General features: G+C 39.2%; 1 protein-coding gene across 3 annotated transcripts in view; it reads left to right on the top strand.

Moving 5' to 3' along the window:
- The window catches only part of THADA (THADA armadillo repeat containing), a 154,602-nt gene that overhangs the window by 121,504 nt on the left and 20,672 nt on the right, over nucleotides 1-12,426 (top strand). For all 3 annotated transcript variants that reach the window (XM_033054000.1, XM_033054001.1, XM_033054002.1), the window contains exons 35-36: nucleotides 1,778-1,922; nucleotides 5,041-5,172. In XM_033054000.1, the coding sequence (XP_032909891.1) occupies nucleotides 1,778-1,922; nucleotides 5,041-5,172 (277 nt within the window). The remainder of the gene's footprint in view (nucleotides 1-1,777; nucleotides 1,923-5,040; nucleotides 5,173-12,426) is intronic.

Raw genomic sequence — 12,426 nt, 5'->3', positions numbered from 1 at the left:
GATCCAAGCCTCAAGCCTGTGTTTTCTTGTGTCCATTCATCATTTTTGATATTATGTCTTGCTCTCTGAATACACTGCCATGTTCTGAAATGACACAGCCATGAATATCATCTCAGTACATCCCTCTCAAAGTAATTTTGAGTTAAATACATATGTAAATATTTCCGATGGTGTAATTTAAGCTTCTGAGCTCATTCAAAATGGTCACTATAATGTGGAAAGGGAAATGCCTATGGTGTTTAATGCTTCTTCTGAATCCAACCCATTTACTGAAGTGCAGCTTTGTTGTGGTTTCTTGATTTTTGGAAAGCCCACAGGAGAGCACGTCAGGTGGGAAGGCATGAAGCTGAAGCACTGGTTGGGTGCAATTCCCAGCCAGCTCAGATGTCTTATGATTTTAAATTGTCAGTCAGTGATGTCATGTATGTATGTGAAAATAAGTGCAAAAGCAGCTTCAGTGCTAGACATTTTTAAAAACACTTTCAAAGAAACAAAACCCACTTAGTGGATATTTTAAAACAAATGAAACTCTCATTATCTGTTTTAAAAGGAAGATTATTTTCCTTACAAAGCTATTATTTTCATAAAATGAACAGCAGAATGGATTCATATGATATGCTAATAACCACGTCTCATTATAAAAAATATCAAATCAGATTTGCACACAAGAATTATGTGTGCAAAGAATTATAGGAACGTGAATTATGATGTTAAATCTTTTTTGTTAAAGAAAAGGCATAGTGTGAGTACTTAAAGTTAACATAACAAAGAGGAATTAATGAAAAATGCTGTAAAAATCTTAATTAGAAATGCTACAACAACTTTCTCTAATAAGCATATAAATAATGGGAGAGCTAAGATATACCTACAGAGAGAGTTTTAGCTTTGGGAAAGACCAGGTACATCAGTTTTCCATCTGAATTATTTCTTTGGGCTTGAATTCAGTATTTACATCTGTGGAAGGGATTTTCTCTTCCATAAGGTCAAAGTTAAGTTCTGTCTTTCTAGATAGTCCATTCACGTCTGCTTGAAATTTCAGTCATTGTAACATCTTGGGAGATTTTTATGTTTTGTTTTCACCTGTTATAGAATCTGTAGGACATGTTCTGACTGTGTCCCTTTGTGCAGTGCAGGTACATAGCCCAGGCAGAATGAGGCAGAGTATGACTGAGGTTTCATTTGTTCCTCAGTTAAGGAGGTGGTTGAGAACTGGCTGAATGGAAAATCCCAGATGGTCATAAACAGTGCCACAGGGTATAATTGGTCTGTCACTAGTGGTGTTCCCAAGGGTCAGTTCTGGGCTCAGTATTGTTTCACTTCTTCATCAATGACTTGGATGAAGGGGCAGGTGCCTCCTCAGCAAGTTCACTGACAGCACAAAGCTGGGAGGAGTGGGTGATACCCCAGAGGGCTGTGCAGCCCTTCAGAAGGACAGGCTGGAGAGACGGGCAAGAGGAACTCTCTGAAATTCAGCAAAGGACTGGCATATTTGTCCTTGGCTTGCAGGTGTCAAAAATACGACACAAAAATATGCTTTGACTTGTGTGGTCATTGACAAGTCTGCTGTGAGGGAACAGAGTGAAAGACTTGCCTGTGAATGGTGCTCTAACTAAAAGAAGATTTCCCAACTTTTAAATGTTCATGTGGGATTCACCACTTTGGAAAAACCAGGCATTTACTAATGAGCAGTATCCCTTAAACAGGCTGTAGTTCAGTGTGATGGTAAGAGGTAACACCAGCTTGTGCAGCATACTTCTCACATGTTCTGTGCCTTCAGATTTCAGAAGAAGTCTTGAAAAAATGGGTTCAGCTGATAGTGTATTTTTGTGGAGATGAGCAAGAGACAGAGATGCTGTTAGCAGCTGCTGAAGTTCTTAAAAGTATAACATCATTCCTTCTGATCAGTGAGAAGCTCATTCTTGGTAAGTAGCCTGAAAGTAATTTTCTGGATGTTTTTTGATGAAATCCATTAATACATTTCAAATGTATTGTTTGTGTATGCACAGTCAAAACATAATTACATCAAACAAGGTTTTTTAAAAAAATTTAATAGGATTTAACTACTAAACATATAGATTTATTTAAATTCTGGTAGAAAAAGCACAATGTGCCCAACCTGTGGCAATAACTCTGCAGAAGGGGCACATGAGATGTTGTCCTGTCTCCAGTTCACTATGCACTGCTGTACAGAATTACTGGCTTGCAATTGTTCTGTGACTTGAATCTTTCTCTAGTACTCTCTTGGTGAGGTAGACATAGTTTAGTTTAACACTGGGAATGTAACAAAGGTGTGCTGGCTGGATGTTGAAATGAAGGGCTTCAGTCTAGGAATGAGAAAGACATTCTACTGTAAGAATGATTGGATCACATTATTGGATCATCTCCCAGATATAAGGATTTTTGTCTTAAGTTAACATTAGACTGTCTCTTTAGAAAAAAAGGAAAGAAGGAGAGCAAACAAAACCTACACCGCCTTATTCAGCAGTACATTAGTGACTGGGAGGCAAAGCTAAGTGAAACTCTGGTTTGTTCTGGAGAATAGATGGGGTTTTTACTTTTAGCTTATTTTCCCCCGTCTGCCTTCTGTGTATAGAGAATAGGGGGATTTTATGACTAAAGGGCCAGAAGATATGCAAGAATAGTGGTAATAGATGATAAAGAAATTATTTTGCATCCTGAACAGATCAGACAGCTTTAGATACTTTTAACTCCATGGTACTTCATTCCAGTGTAGTTATCTCTTTTTAGTTTAAGTAGCTTAAGTCCATCCATGTGGACTGGATACATATATCCCTTATAAAAAAAGAACAGTATATTTCTTAATCTATAGATAGTGGTTTTGTGAAAAAATAACTATTATTTTGACATGTGCCTTTTAAGAGGTATTGGTAACATTTACCAGAGCTAAATCTATATATGAAGTAGACATTGCACTATTAAGTGTTCATAGTATCAGCTCTGGAAATCTTGACCTTCACCATCTTGATAAAGCTCTTCATAGGACAGACATTATTACCATTTTATGTGAAATGAAGACAGTGGAGGTACTGGAGTAAAAATCTCCCAAATGTTGGGCTTCTCATCTGTTGTTATTTATGGATAGATAAATGTCCATAGATGATGGACAACAGTTTCATCTTTGATCTTGTCAAAACAGTGGCTGATTTCCATGCTTTCCAGTCAGGCAGATGTGAAGGTCTGAAATAAAAACTAGCAGAGTTTATGTCCTGTGTAAAATCCCAACAAAACAAATGAAAATAGACAAGTAAACAAAAATAAGTACTCCCCAAATAGCCCAGAGAATAGAGCCCCAAGGCCTCAGTGAGCAAATCATCTGAATTAGCTCTTGCTCTGAAAATTGATCCAGGGGAAGAAAGATGCATAGCTGACCCTTCATAGTACCTAGAATTGTCAATCTGGGGATCTTCACAACTGTGAAACTGTCAGTACTGCAGTGAGGAGTTTGGCAAATCAAGGGCATGGCCTGGTGATTAGTTGTAGTGATATAAACACAGAATAATTCCCTTAAAAGGGCTGTGTGCATGTAAACAGCTTTGACTTCTATGCCTTCTTCTGCATCAGCTTGCTTGACCCATATAGTAGAAAGTAGAAGTTAAAGGAAACTCTGGTTGTATGAAATGAAGCTGTAGTCATTTCCAAGAGCTTCCATTACTGTTCCTAAGAGAAAGAGGGTGAATGCCTGCCTGTTGTGGGTGACCCCATCATCTCTTCATCAAGCTGCTTGAGGGTTCAGAAAAAGTCTTTATGCAAATTCCCTTTGTCGACTTGCACTGTTTCTGGAGATAAAATAGGAACATGTCTAGGTGGGAAATCTGGTAATTGAATCTATAAGGGAATAATTATTCTGCCCTAGCTGTACCAGTATAACATTATTGAGTGTGTCATGCTAGCAAACAAAGCAACTTCTTTCTGAAATAATTATATTTCATGCCATTGCCACATAGGGAAGTTACAGATAATACAGGAGTGCTTCTTCTGCCTGTGTAGTAAAGCCTAGAGCAATTTATTTTGGCCAAGCAGTGAAATACAGTTGCCTGGCTGGCCTTGTAACACAAATCTCTGATAAACCTGCTAAAAACATGGTAGAAGAAAACCAGCAATGAAACACAACTCTTGTGTTGTCTGTGGTTACTGGAAAGTAATATCTAACAGCTGGCTGCATCTAAAAGTGACCTTCCATTGGATTCCTTTAATCAGGATGTCCAACAAGACCTGAAAAGTCAGATGAAAAATACCCCAGCAAACCTAGGAGTAGAGATGGGTGACGAGCTAGTCATGCATGTGTGGCAGCAGAAAATGGCACGAGGGTTTGCAAGGGAAGTGTGGAAGTATGAGGTGTGGATTGCCACTGGGGTGGTGTGTGCTGTCTGCCTGCCTTGGGCATTACCAGATAAGCACCTCCATCTTGGCACTTCTCTCTGGTGTTAGTCCTAGCTGTGTACATGTAATCACCCCATGGATTAAACTTGTTTGCAGCTGAGAGTGGGTGTAAGGCTGGCAGGGCATGCTGGTGAGTGGTGGGGACAAGTGGATGTGGGAGAAGGAGGTGGCAGGTAGCTCCCTGAAAGGTGGGGTCAGTTGCTGTTTCCAGCAGGGAATGGCACTTGTGTCCAGCACTACTGGCAGTAGCTGAAGACAGCTTGGTTTGGCAGCCTCTGCTCCAGGCAGATCGCAACAGCAAATCCATGATCAGTGTGTTGATCAGCGATCAGTCTCCAGCCACAGAATTTTTGAAGTTGCCAAACAGGAATTCTACACTCCTAGAAAATGGAGAGCACTCATGACGAAAGTTGAACCCAGATAGAGAGGCCCGTTCTCTTATCTGTTGCCCACTGTTTAAACCGAGCTGAGTCTGCTACCTAGATAAGGTTCACACATGCTGAAAATACTCTGATCGTATTGCCAGTCTTTTTCCCAGTGGTTTGCCAGTGCTTTTCATGTCTTGGAAACAGAGCTCTCTGACTTCTTTGAAAGCATATAAGAAATAAAACTCTATTTTTTCTCCATAAATAAATATAGGATTGTCTGATACCCTTGGTCTATGGAAATGCGTGATTCTACTGCTGCAGAATGAAGACTTGGTAGTAAGGGATGCTGCTGCTGAAGTGATACAAGTGGCACAGTCGGAAAAAAAGAGCAATGAAGGAACAGGTATGTTAACGTTACTTTTAAATATTATTGAATGTTTGGGAGGCAAAAGTATTTCTCTTCTCATCACAAATTTCTTGCTAACTGTAAAGTGCTTCATCCATGTCCTATAAATATGTACCATAAAAGATAACAGCAAATTTGACGCCCACCATGCTTTATTATTTTGCTTTTATGTTTGTGGTTAATTTGCATATGGTTACATGGAGATGTAAAAAAAACAACAGCAGGACTCAACTTTATGGTTCATGCTGTGATGAGTCAACATTCACATAATGTCAGTTTGAAAGTTCTTTAATACCAGCTCTGATCTAATATAATGCAGTGCAAGACACTCCTTGAATCCCACGTTGTTATAAGAGCCTAATCACAGAGAGATAGGAATCTAGAAAACAGTATTCAACTCATTGATTCATTATTAACCTTGAAATCCATTTAGATCCAGATCAACAAAGACAATATACAGCATACCCACAATGTGCTTTTGAGGATGTGGGCCTTTTTGTCTGCTTGCCCTGGTTTACTCAACCCTGTTAATTTTAAAATAGCCACAAAACTTGAGTAGGTTTAACTAATTAATGTGCTTCGCTTTGAGAGTCTTTGCTGACACATTCTTCTATGTGTTGTGAATAAATTAGAATTTACTACCAAGCTCATCTCTCTCTGGTGGTCCCTGGTCTATGCTACACACTAATGTCCATACCACCTTGTCTGCAGTCAGTTCAAATTAGTCAGCCCTCTCCATGTGAACTAGGCTGGAGATAAAGCAGCTCAATGGTTTCAAAAAAATAAGAAAAGGCAGTAAAACTATGTTTACCGCGATTGTAGATAGAAATAGCCAGGAATCTGCTCATGTGGCAAGTATGGTTTTTAGCTGGTGCTGTTCAGTCACAGAGCTATGGGGTAGAAGAAGGTAACAGGAGGGATATGGCATGGACAGCTTTCATCTTCCTGTTAAATCCCACAGCTCTGATTTCAGCACTAACATCACAGCTCTAACAGTTTCTCTAATCCCAGCTACAGCTCTCTTGCATATCAAAGGGCTCTGTGTGCATGTGCCTCAGGTCCCCAGTGCTGGCCTATGGGGCATCCTCAAATGTCTCAAGACGGTACTGTATTTGGGAATAATACAGTGCTGGATTGTCTCTGACTCATTGTATCTTCTCCCTTCATCCCTGTTGTATCCTGGTGCCAAGGGCTGTTTTCCTGTAACTGGATGAGACCTCTGTCTCCTAATTAATACTAAGGTCACCTCAGCGCTTGCTCTTAGACCTTACCACTTTGTAAAGCTGAAGTGACCATATTGAGAAGATAATACAAATAATTGTTTTTTATTTGCTATGTTCCTAATTAGGATAAGGACCCCACTCCCCAAACTTCTGTTAACCCCTTAGTTACACTTAGCTGCGCCTTCCTGTTTTTTCATTTAAACTTCTTGCAATGAAATGAGTATCTGTCTTCTGTGACTAGAAGAGAGTGCTGCATTTGAAAAGAGATAATTCAGTTTCCTTTCATGTCCATTTTTCATCATTGTTGTTCCTTCCTGTGATCTTTTTTTCCCACTAAACTCTTTTTACTTTTTGTGATTTGCTTTCTAGCTTTTGGGGGAGCAATTTTGCCCTTGTGGTTTTTATTTATGACCAGATTAAAATAAGCTCACCTTTGTACATTGTTTGTTTACTTTCATTTTCCCCCTTTCTTTTCATGTGCATGGGAAGAGTATGCAATATGTTTGGGTCTGTGGTTTAGACATTTCATGGATCATCAGACATCTCTGTCGTGGGAATTTTTAAATTACATTCAAATATCTGCTTATTTTTCTCAAGTTTTCATACCATGAAAGTCTGATTTTTCATCACAGCACTGACTTTAAAATAACTGAACCCACAGGCTGAAATTCATAGAGGCTGTGAAACAGCTCTCTTTAGAATTCTAACTTTATAACAAATTACTGGATATTGTAAATTAACTGACTTTTCATTTCCATTATGTGATGATAAATTAGAATTGTGACCCAGTAGTTTTATCATGAGATCAGAAAGATGACTTGAGATCAGAAAGAGGAATGGATGTTTAGAAACCTGTTTTCATACATTCTGTAGTTGTTTCACTTTCGTATCATTACCATTACCACTAGCTAACACAAGAGACTAATCAGACAATTATAATTACAACTTCATTTGTGCATCAAAAGTGTTGTGTCCTAGTACCAATTATATTTCCAGAAATACTGCACTGTAGGAATAGGGTTGGTGGTGTGTTTCACTTTTTACTGCAGAGAACAGGAATGCTGTTCACAAAATACAAGCACCGGACTTGCCAGAAATTTTGGTGCTAGCATCTTCATATCCACTCCTCACAAAATCCTCTTTTCTCACTGTATGCACAGCATGGAAGGGTGGAGTAGCCTGGAGAAGAATTACATTTATTTTCAGCTTAGGGAATCAATGCCATAAGTGCTTCATTTATTGAGATCCAGAAGAATCTGTGATTCTAGCCTGGCCACTGCCCATGTCCTTCCTGTGTGATACAAGCTGTCACCTTGTTTTCATGTGGAAGAGAAGGAAAGGTTATGTACTTGTGTGTTACAGTTAAACCAAGACTGAATTAGCATCCTGTTCAGCAGAGCAAGGTGAAGTTGGACTCTTGTTAACAGTAACAAAGTTATTTGCATAGATGCTTCCTAGAGTTGTTGTAGCTCGGTTTTCCTCTACATACGTGTTGCTGAAGAACAGCACAAATGTATAGCAGTATGATAGTGTCAAATAATAGGTATTTTCATGTCATTTATAGGTGGTGAAACTGGAGGCCAGTGATCCTGTCTATTATAGTGTGGTTTCACTTCCAGTAACAGCTCCTATCTTGTGTAATTCTTTGAAATGCTACATGAGTTCCTGGAGGAGAATATGAACTTGGTTTCTTATTGTTCCCTCGTGGCTTTTGATGAGGGCAAAACCCCCTCAGGTAACTAATCCATGCAGCTTTGGATCACTCAAATTATGAAAGCAGTAAGCTTGTGGAGTCAGAAATGTGTGGTAACACATGTGATACAAGAACCCTGTGGAAATTGCAGCCCCCATTTTTGTTTGGAAGGAGAAAAACTCAAAAGACCAAATGTTGATACACCACAGGGCTCTTATCCTCACTCTACACTACTATTTGCCCCAAGCAAAACCCTACAAGCCCTACTATTTTCTATAGAAGGCAAAGACTTCTGCTGTTACCAGTAAAGTTCACTTTTAAAATTTATTTTATTCCTACAGAGAAGCTTTTTTTATGTTTTTAGTATGTGCAAAAGCTCATATTTAGTAGGGGAAGTTACTGAGGTTGGGATGATGGCAGTCATTTTCTGAGCAGAGCAGGTCAAACAGAATCCTGCCTCAACAGAAGGGAGAAAAGCTTCTGTTTCCTTGCTAAAAATACCAACTTAGCAGGTAGTTAAGGTTTTCCTAATAACTGGAACAATATAAACCCCATCTGAAACTCAAGGTATTGTGTGTGCACTTTGTTGTTGTTTCCTCATGCATTGAGGTGTAAACCTCTGGGAGATTGTTTTATTCCTTTTAGTATGAGGGAGGGTACAGGAAGTATTGTATTCAGTGTAAAGGTAGAATAGTTGCTTTGAAATCTAATTAAATTAGTGACCCATGGCTGTGTAAAGTCTAGACCTATTCACAGCAGCATTTTTTTATACAAGAGGGTTACTCCTTACAAGAAAGATGATTTAAGTCGGGGAAACAAGAGTGCTTTTTCCTGACTGGTGATCGCTTTGCTAAATATCCTGGAAAATTCAAGTAACTGTGCTAGAACAAAAACTGTATTTATTGGTGTCATTTTCCTCTATGGCTTCTTTTTTAATCTCGAGAAGAATTACATGAAATAAAGTTATGAGCTTGTCAGTATTAGAGAAGTTAGAATAAACTATTTTTCTACCATTATAGCCAAACCAATCAAATTCTGTAAAATTCTATATAAAAAAACCACCTTTAGTCAGCTTAACCTTTATGTTGGTAAATTACCAAATTAACCTTAAATGATTTTAAGAGCATTTTTAGTGTCATCAGCATTAGTACCCATTTAGCTGATTTTTAAAATTGAGCTCAATTAAGCTTACATGAGCAATTAGATTTGCAAACTTGAGGAAATCTTTTGAAAGTGCCTGAATGACTTAGCAGCCTAAATACTCTTCTGGAATATAATTGAGGACTTCAGGAACTTTCTGCTACTTTTGTTGTGAAATAGCAGTTTTGTACACAGATGAGCAAGTTAGCTCTTGTGCTCAGCTGTGTGGCTGCAGCAGAGCTTTTGCAGCCCAGGGCAGGTAAATGGCCCTCTCTGAGCACCACCATCACTGGGTGCACTGGGAGCATCTTTGAATATCAGTCTAGTGTTGTTATTGTTATATCCCTAAGTTTTTGAGCAATTCTGAGCATGATGTAGTCAGTTTTAATCCACTGGCTAAAATTTTAGATTTATTAACTCTGTTCCTTTGGTTCTATTTCACATGCTTAAGAAATAAGCAATAGCTGATACCCCTGTGCCAGGAGCATCTGAGCAAAAGGCAATCCAAAGTTTTCTTCTCTTGATGGTTTTTTCCTTCTTGACAGATTCTGCTTTTTATCTTTGGGGAAAATGATCAGTGAAAAGGACAAGTGTCCTGTTTTGTTGTGTTTTTTTAAATTCACCAGCAAGGAAAAAAAAGAATTTATTAGCTGGCTGGTTTAGAGAAGCTGACTCCACCTTCTGAACTGACTTTCCACCATCCTATTGGGAAGGGGATGGCACTACAGAGCAGATTGAGTTAAGATGCCTGTAGAAGTCTTCACTGCTGGCTGTTGACTGTTTTAGTGGCCCACTGCTTTAGGCTTGTCTTACTGTTTCAGGCATGTAGGAGCATTTCAGCAACTTTTATTTTGTTTATTCGCCAGCGAGTATAAATGTATGTAAAGGGAGAAGTTAAAATGTGCTGCTTGTGCTGGTGGTGGGAGAAAAAAAATATCATTTAATTAGATTGAAGCACTAAAACATTTTCAGTGTCTCTGAATTCCCTTCTAGACTTAAAAAGACTTTAAACTTAACCATCTGAACGGGTAGAACCTTTCTCTGTGAATCATGCTGTCATCTCAGCATGGAGAAGAGCAAAGCTGCTTTTGTTGCTTGCACCTCAGTTTTCTTTTTCACACACCATTAGCGTAAAAGTCAAGGTAAATTCAAACCAAACTTCTTCATGAACCTAGAGTAGGTGTGGCTGTCGTGATTGTGCATGGAAGAAGGTTTATGTGTGGGTTTTTTTTCTGGCACAGTGACATTGTAAATAAGCCTTAGCAGAGATAGGGAAAGTTAAGGGACAATCAGACTCAGTATATTAACATTTGAGAGAAACAAGGGCAGAAGAAATCCTGCTCAGATTTATGTTTCTTTTTCCTGTCCTCTAAAAAGCTTCCTTGGTGAACCTAAAGCTGTGCAAAAGGTTTCATACATATGTGCCCTAAGAAGATCTAGTAAATCACTTGAGCAAGAGATAAGAGATAAAGCAATCTGTGTGATGTTAATGCAGCACAATGGTCTGGCAGTCATCATCAACACCACAGGTGATACCAGCAAATCATGGGTGACTGGCATGATCCCAAAACTTGTACCCCAAATGTCCTTTACAACTAGTCCATGAAGCATTTCAGGACAAGTGGCTCAGATTTCATCTACTCCAGTTGCTAGTGAAACAGCTATGAGTAAGTGCTGGGCTAACCTAAAACGCTAAATGGACCTTGGTAGAGTTTAAATGCTAAAAATACCATTGACATTGGTGGTGTTTAGCTGCACGATAAAAGCATCCCACATATTGCATGGGAAACAGTAAAGAAAGATATTTTACTTTATTCATTGCCTCATTTGCTTGTTGGCATTTGAACCTGTTTTCAAACTATTCATTAAAGTAAGTGCCAACTTCGTCCATAACAAAAGGAGCTTTTCTTCCTCATGTTTATAGTTGGGTAAATGCATTAAATAGATTTCTTAAAGCTTTAGTTCATGAGCATGTCAAGTTAACCCCCCTCTCCCCAGACCTGTTTATTTGCCAAGTCTCTGCTGTGGGATTGGAGATGGGAAAATAACTAGGGGTTAGAACCTGTGCCCCACTGCTGTGTGCAATATGCATGTTTTAAGTTGCTGTGTCTCTCTCAACAAAATATAAAGAAGAGATGCCAGGAAACTGTTCAGAACTCTCCTTTTCATCTGATTGATGTGTTTATCCTCTTGCCAAACTAGAGGATAGATTAACCATTTTTGCTCTACTTCCTTGCTGGAGTCGCTTTCCAGTGAGGCAAGTGGGAGGACTGTGGTGAATAAAACAAATGTCAGGTTACTCTGATCCTGGACAAAGATTGTGTAGGGTTCTAGCTCTCTCATGCAGTAGGTGACTTGCCCTGATGTTCAGGTTAGCTAATGGGCCTCTGAGGCCCCAGACAGCTCCTTTAGTTGTGGCTCTTAAAACCAGTTCTGGCAGCTGCCTGGCTTTGGGGAATAAGTGGTAATTGCCCAAACATAAACTAGGGAACTGCATACATGCAAACTGGTTTAAGGATGCATTAACTAGCAAGATCATAGGTGATAAGACTTCCTTTGCTTGATTTAAGTCAAACTTGTGTATTTTCTTCTCTATTCTGACATTTGATTTTCCTCTGTTTAGAGGTTGGATGAAGGGGTTACAAAAAGCACGAAGTCAGAACGTGGCTGTAGCAGGAGCTTGTTGACACTGCTGGCTGGAGCTCTTCCAGTGCTTGGTAGTGCTGTGGCTGGGTGACTACAGCTGCATGCAGAAGACTGAACACTTTCATTCTAGACACGTGACTTTCTGTGATACAGCTGCTATGGTGTGGAAAGTTAACAACTTCCCTCAAATGGGTGAATTTCATGGCCTTGCTAATGCCATGGGTAGATAAAAACAGTGGTTTGGAAAGACCAATTAAAATGCACTTATTGCCTTCCATGATTTTCAAGCTGCCTTGAGAATTGCTTATAATTTTGGAATCTGTTGGTCAGAAAACTCTCCCAGACAGATCTTGTGATATGCCACGGGTGCTTGGGCACAGTCCAGAAGTTCTCACTGTGTTGTCTGGGTTACTAATGGAAAACTGCTAATCATATTAGCCAAAATATGTTTATGTTCCCTGTACTGGGGACAATTGGAAAGAAGGTTAATGAAATTTTTTTCTGGAATCAGCTCAAGGATTTCTTCCGCTTTGTGTGTATTCTTAAAAA

This window comes from Catharus ustulatus, chromosome 3 (assembly GCF_009819885.2).
Source record: "Catharus ustulatus isolate bCatUst1 chromosome 3, bCatUst1.pri.v2, whole genome shotgun sequence".
NCBI classification, from domain to species: Eukaryota; Metazoa; Chordata; class Aves; order Passeriformes; family Turdidae; genus Catharus; species Catharus ustulatus.
Note: the sequence above shows the minus strand (reverse complement) of the source record. Positions and strands in the feature narration are given on the sequence as shown.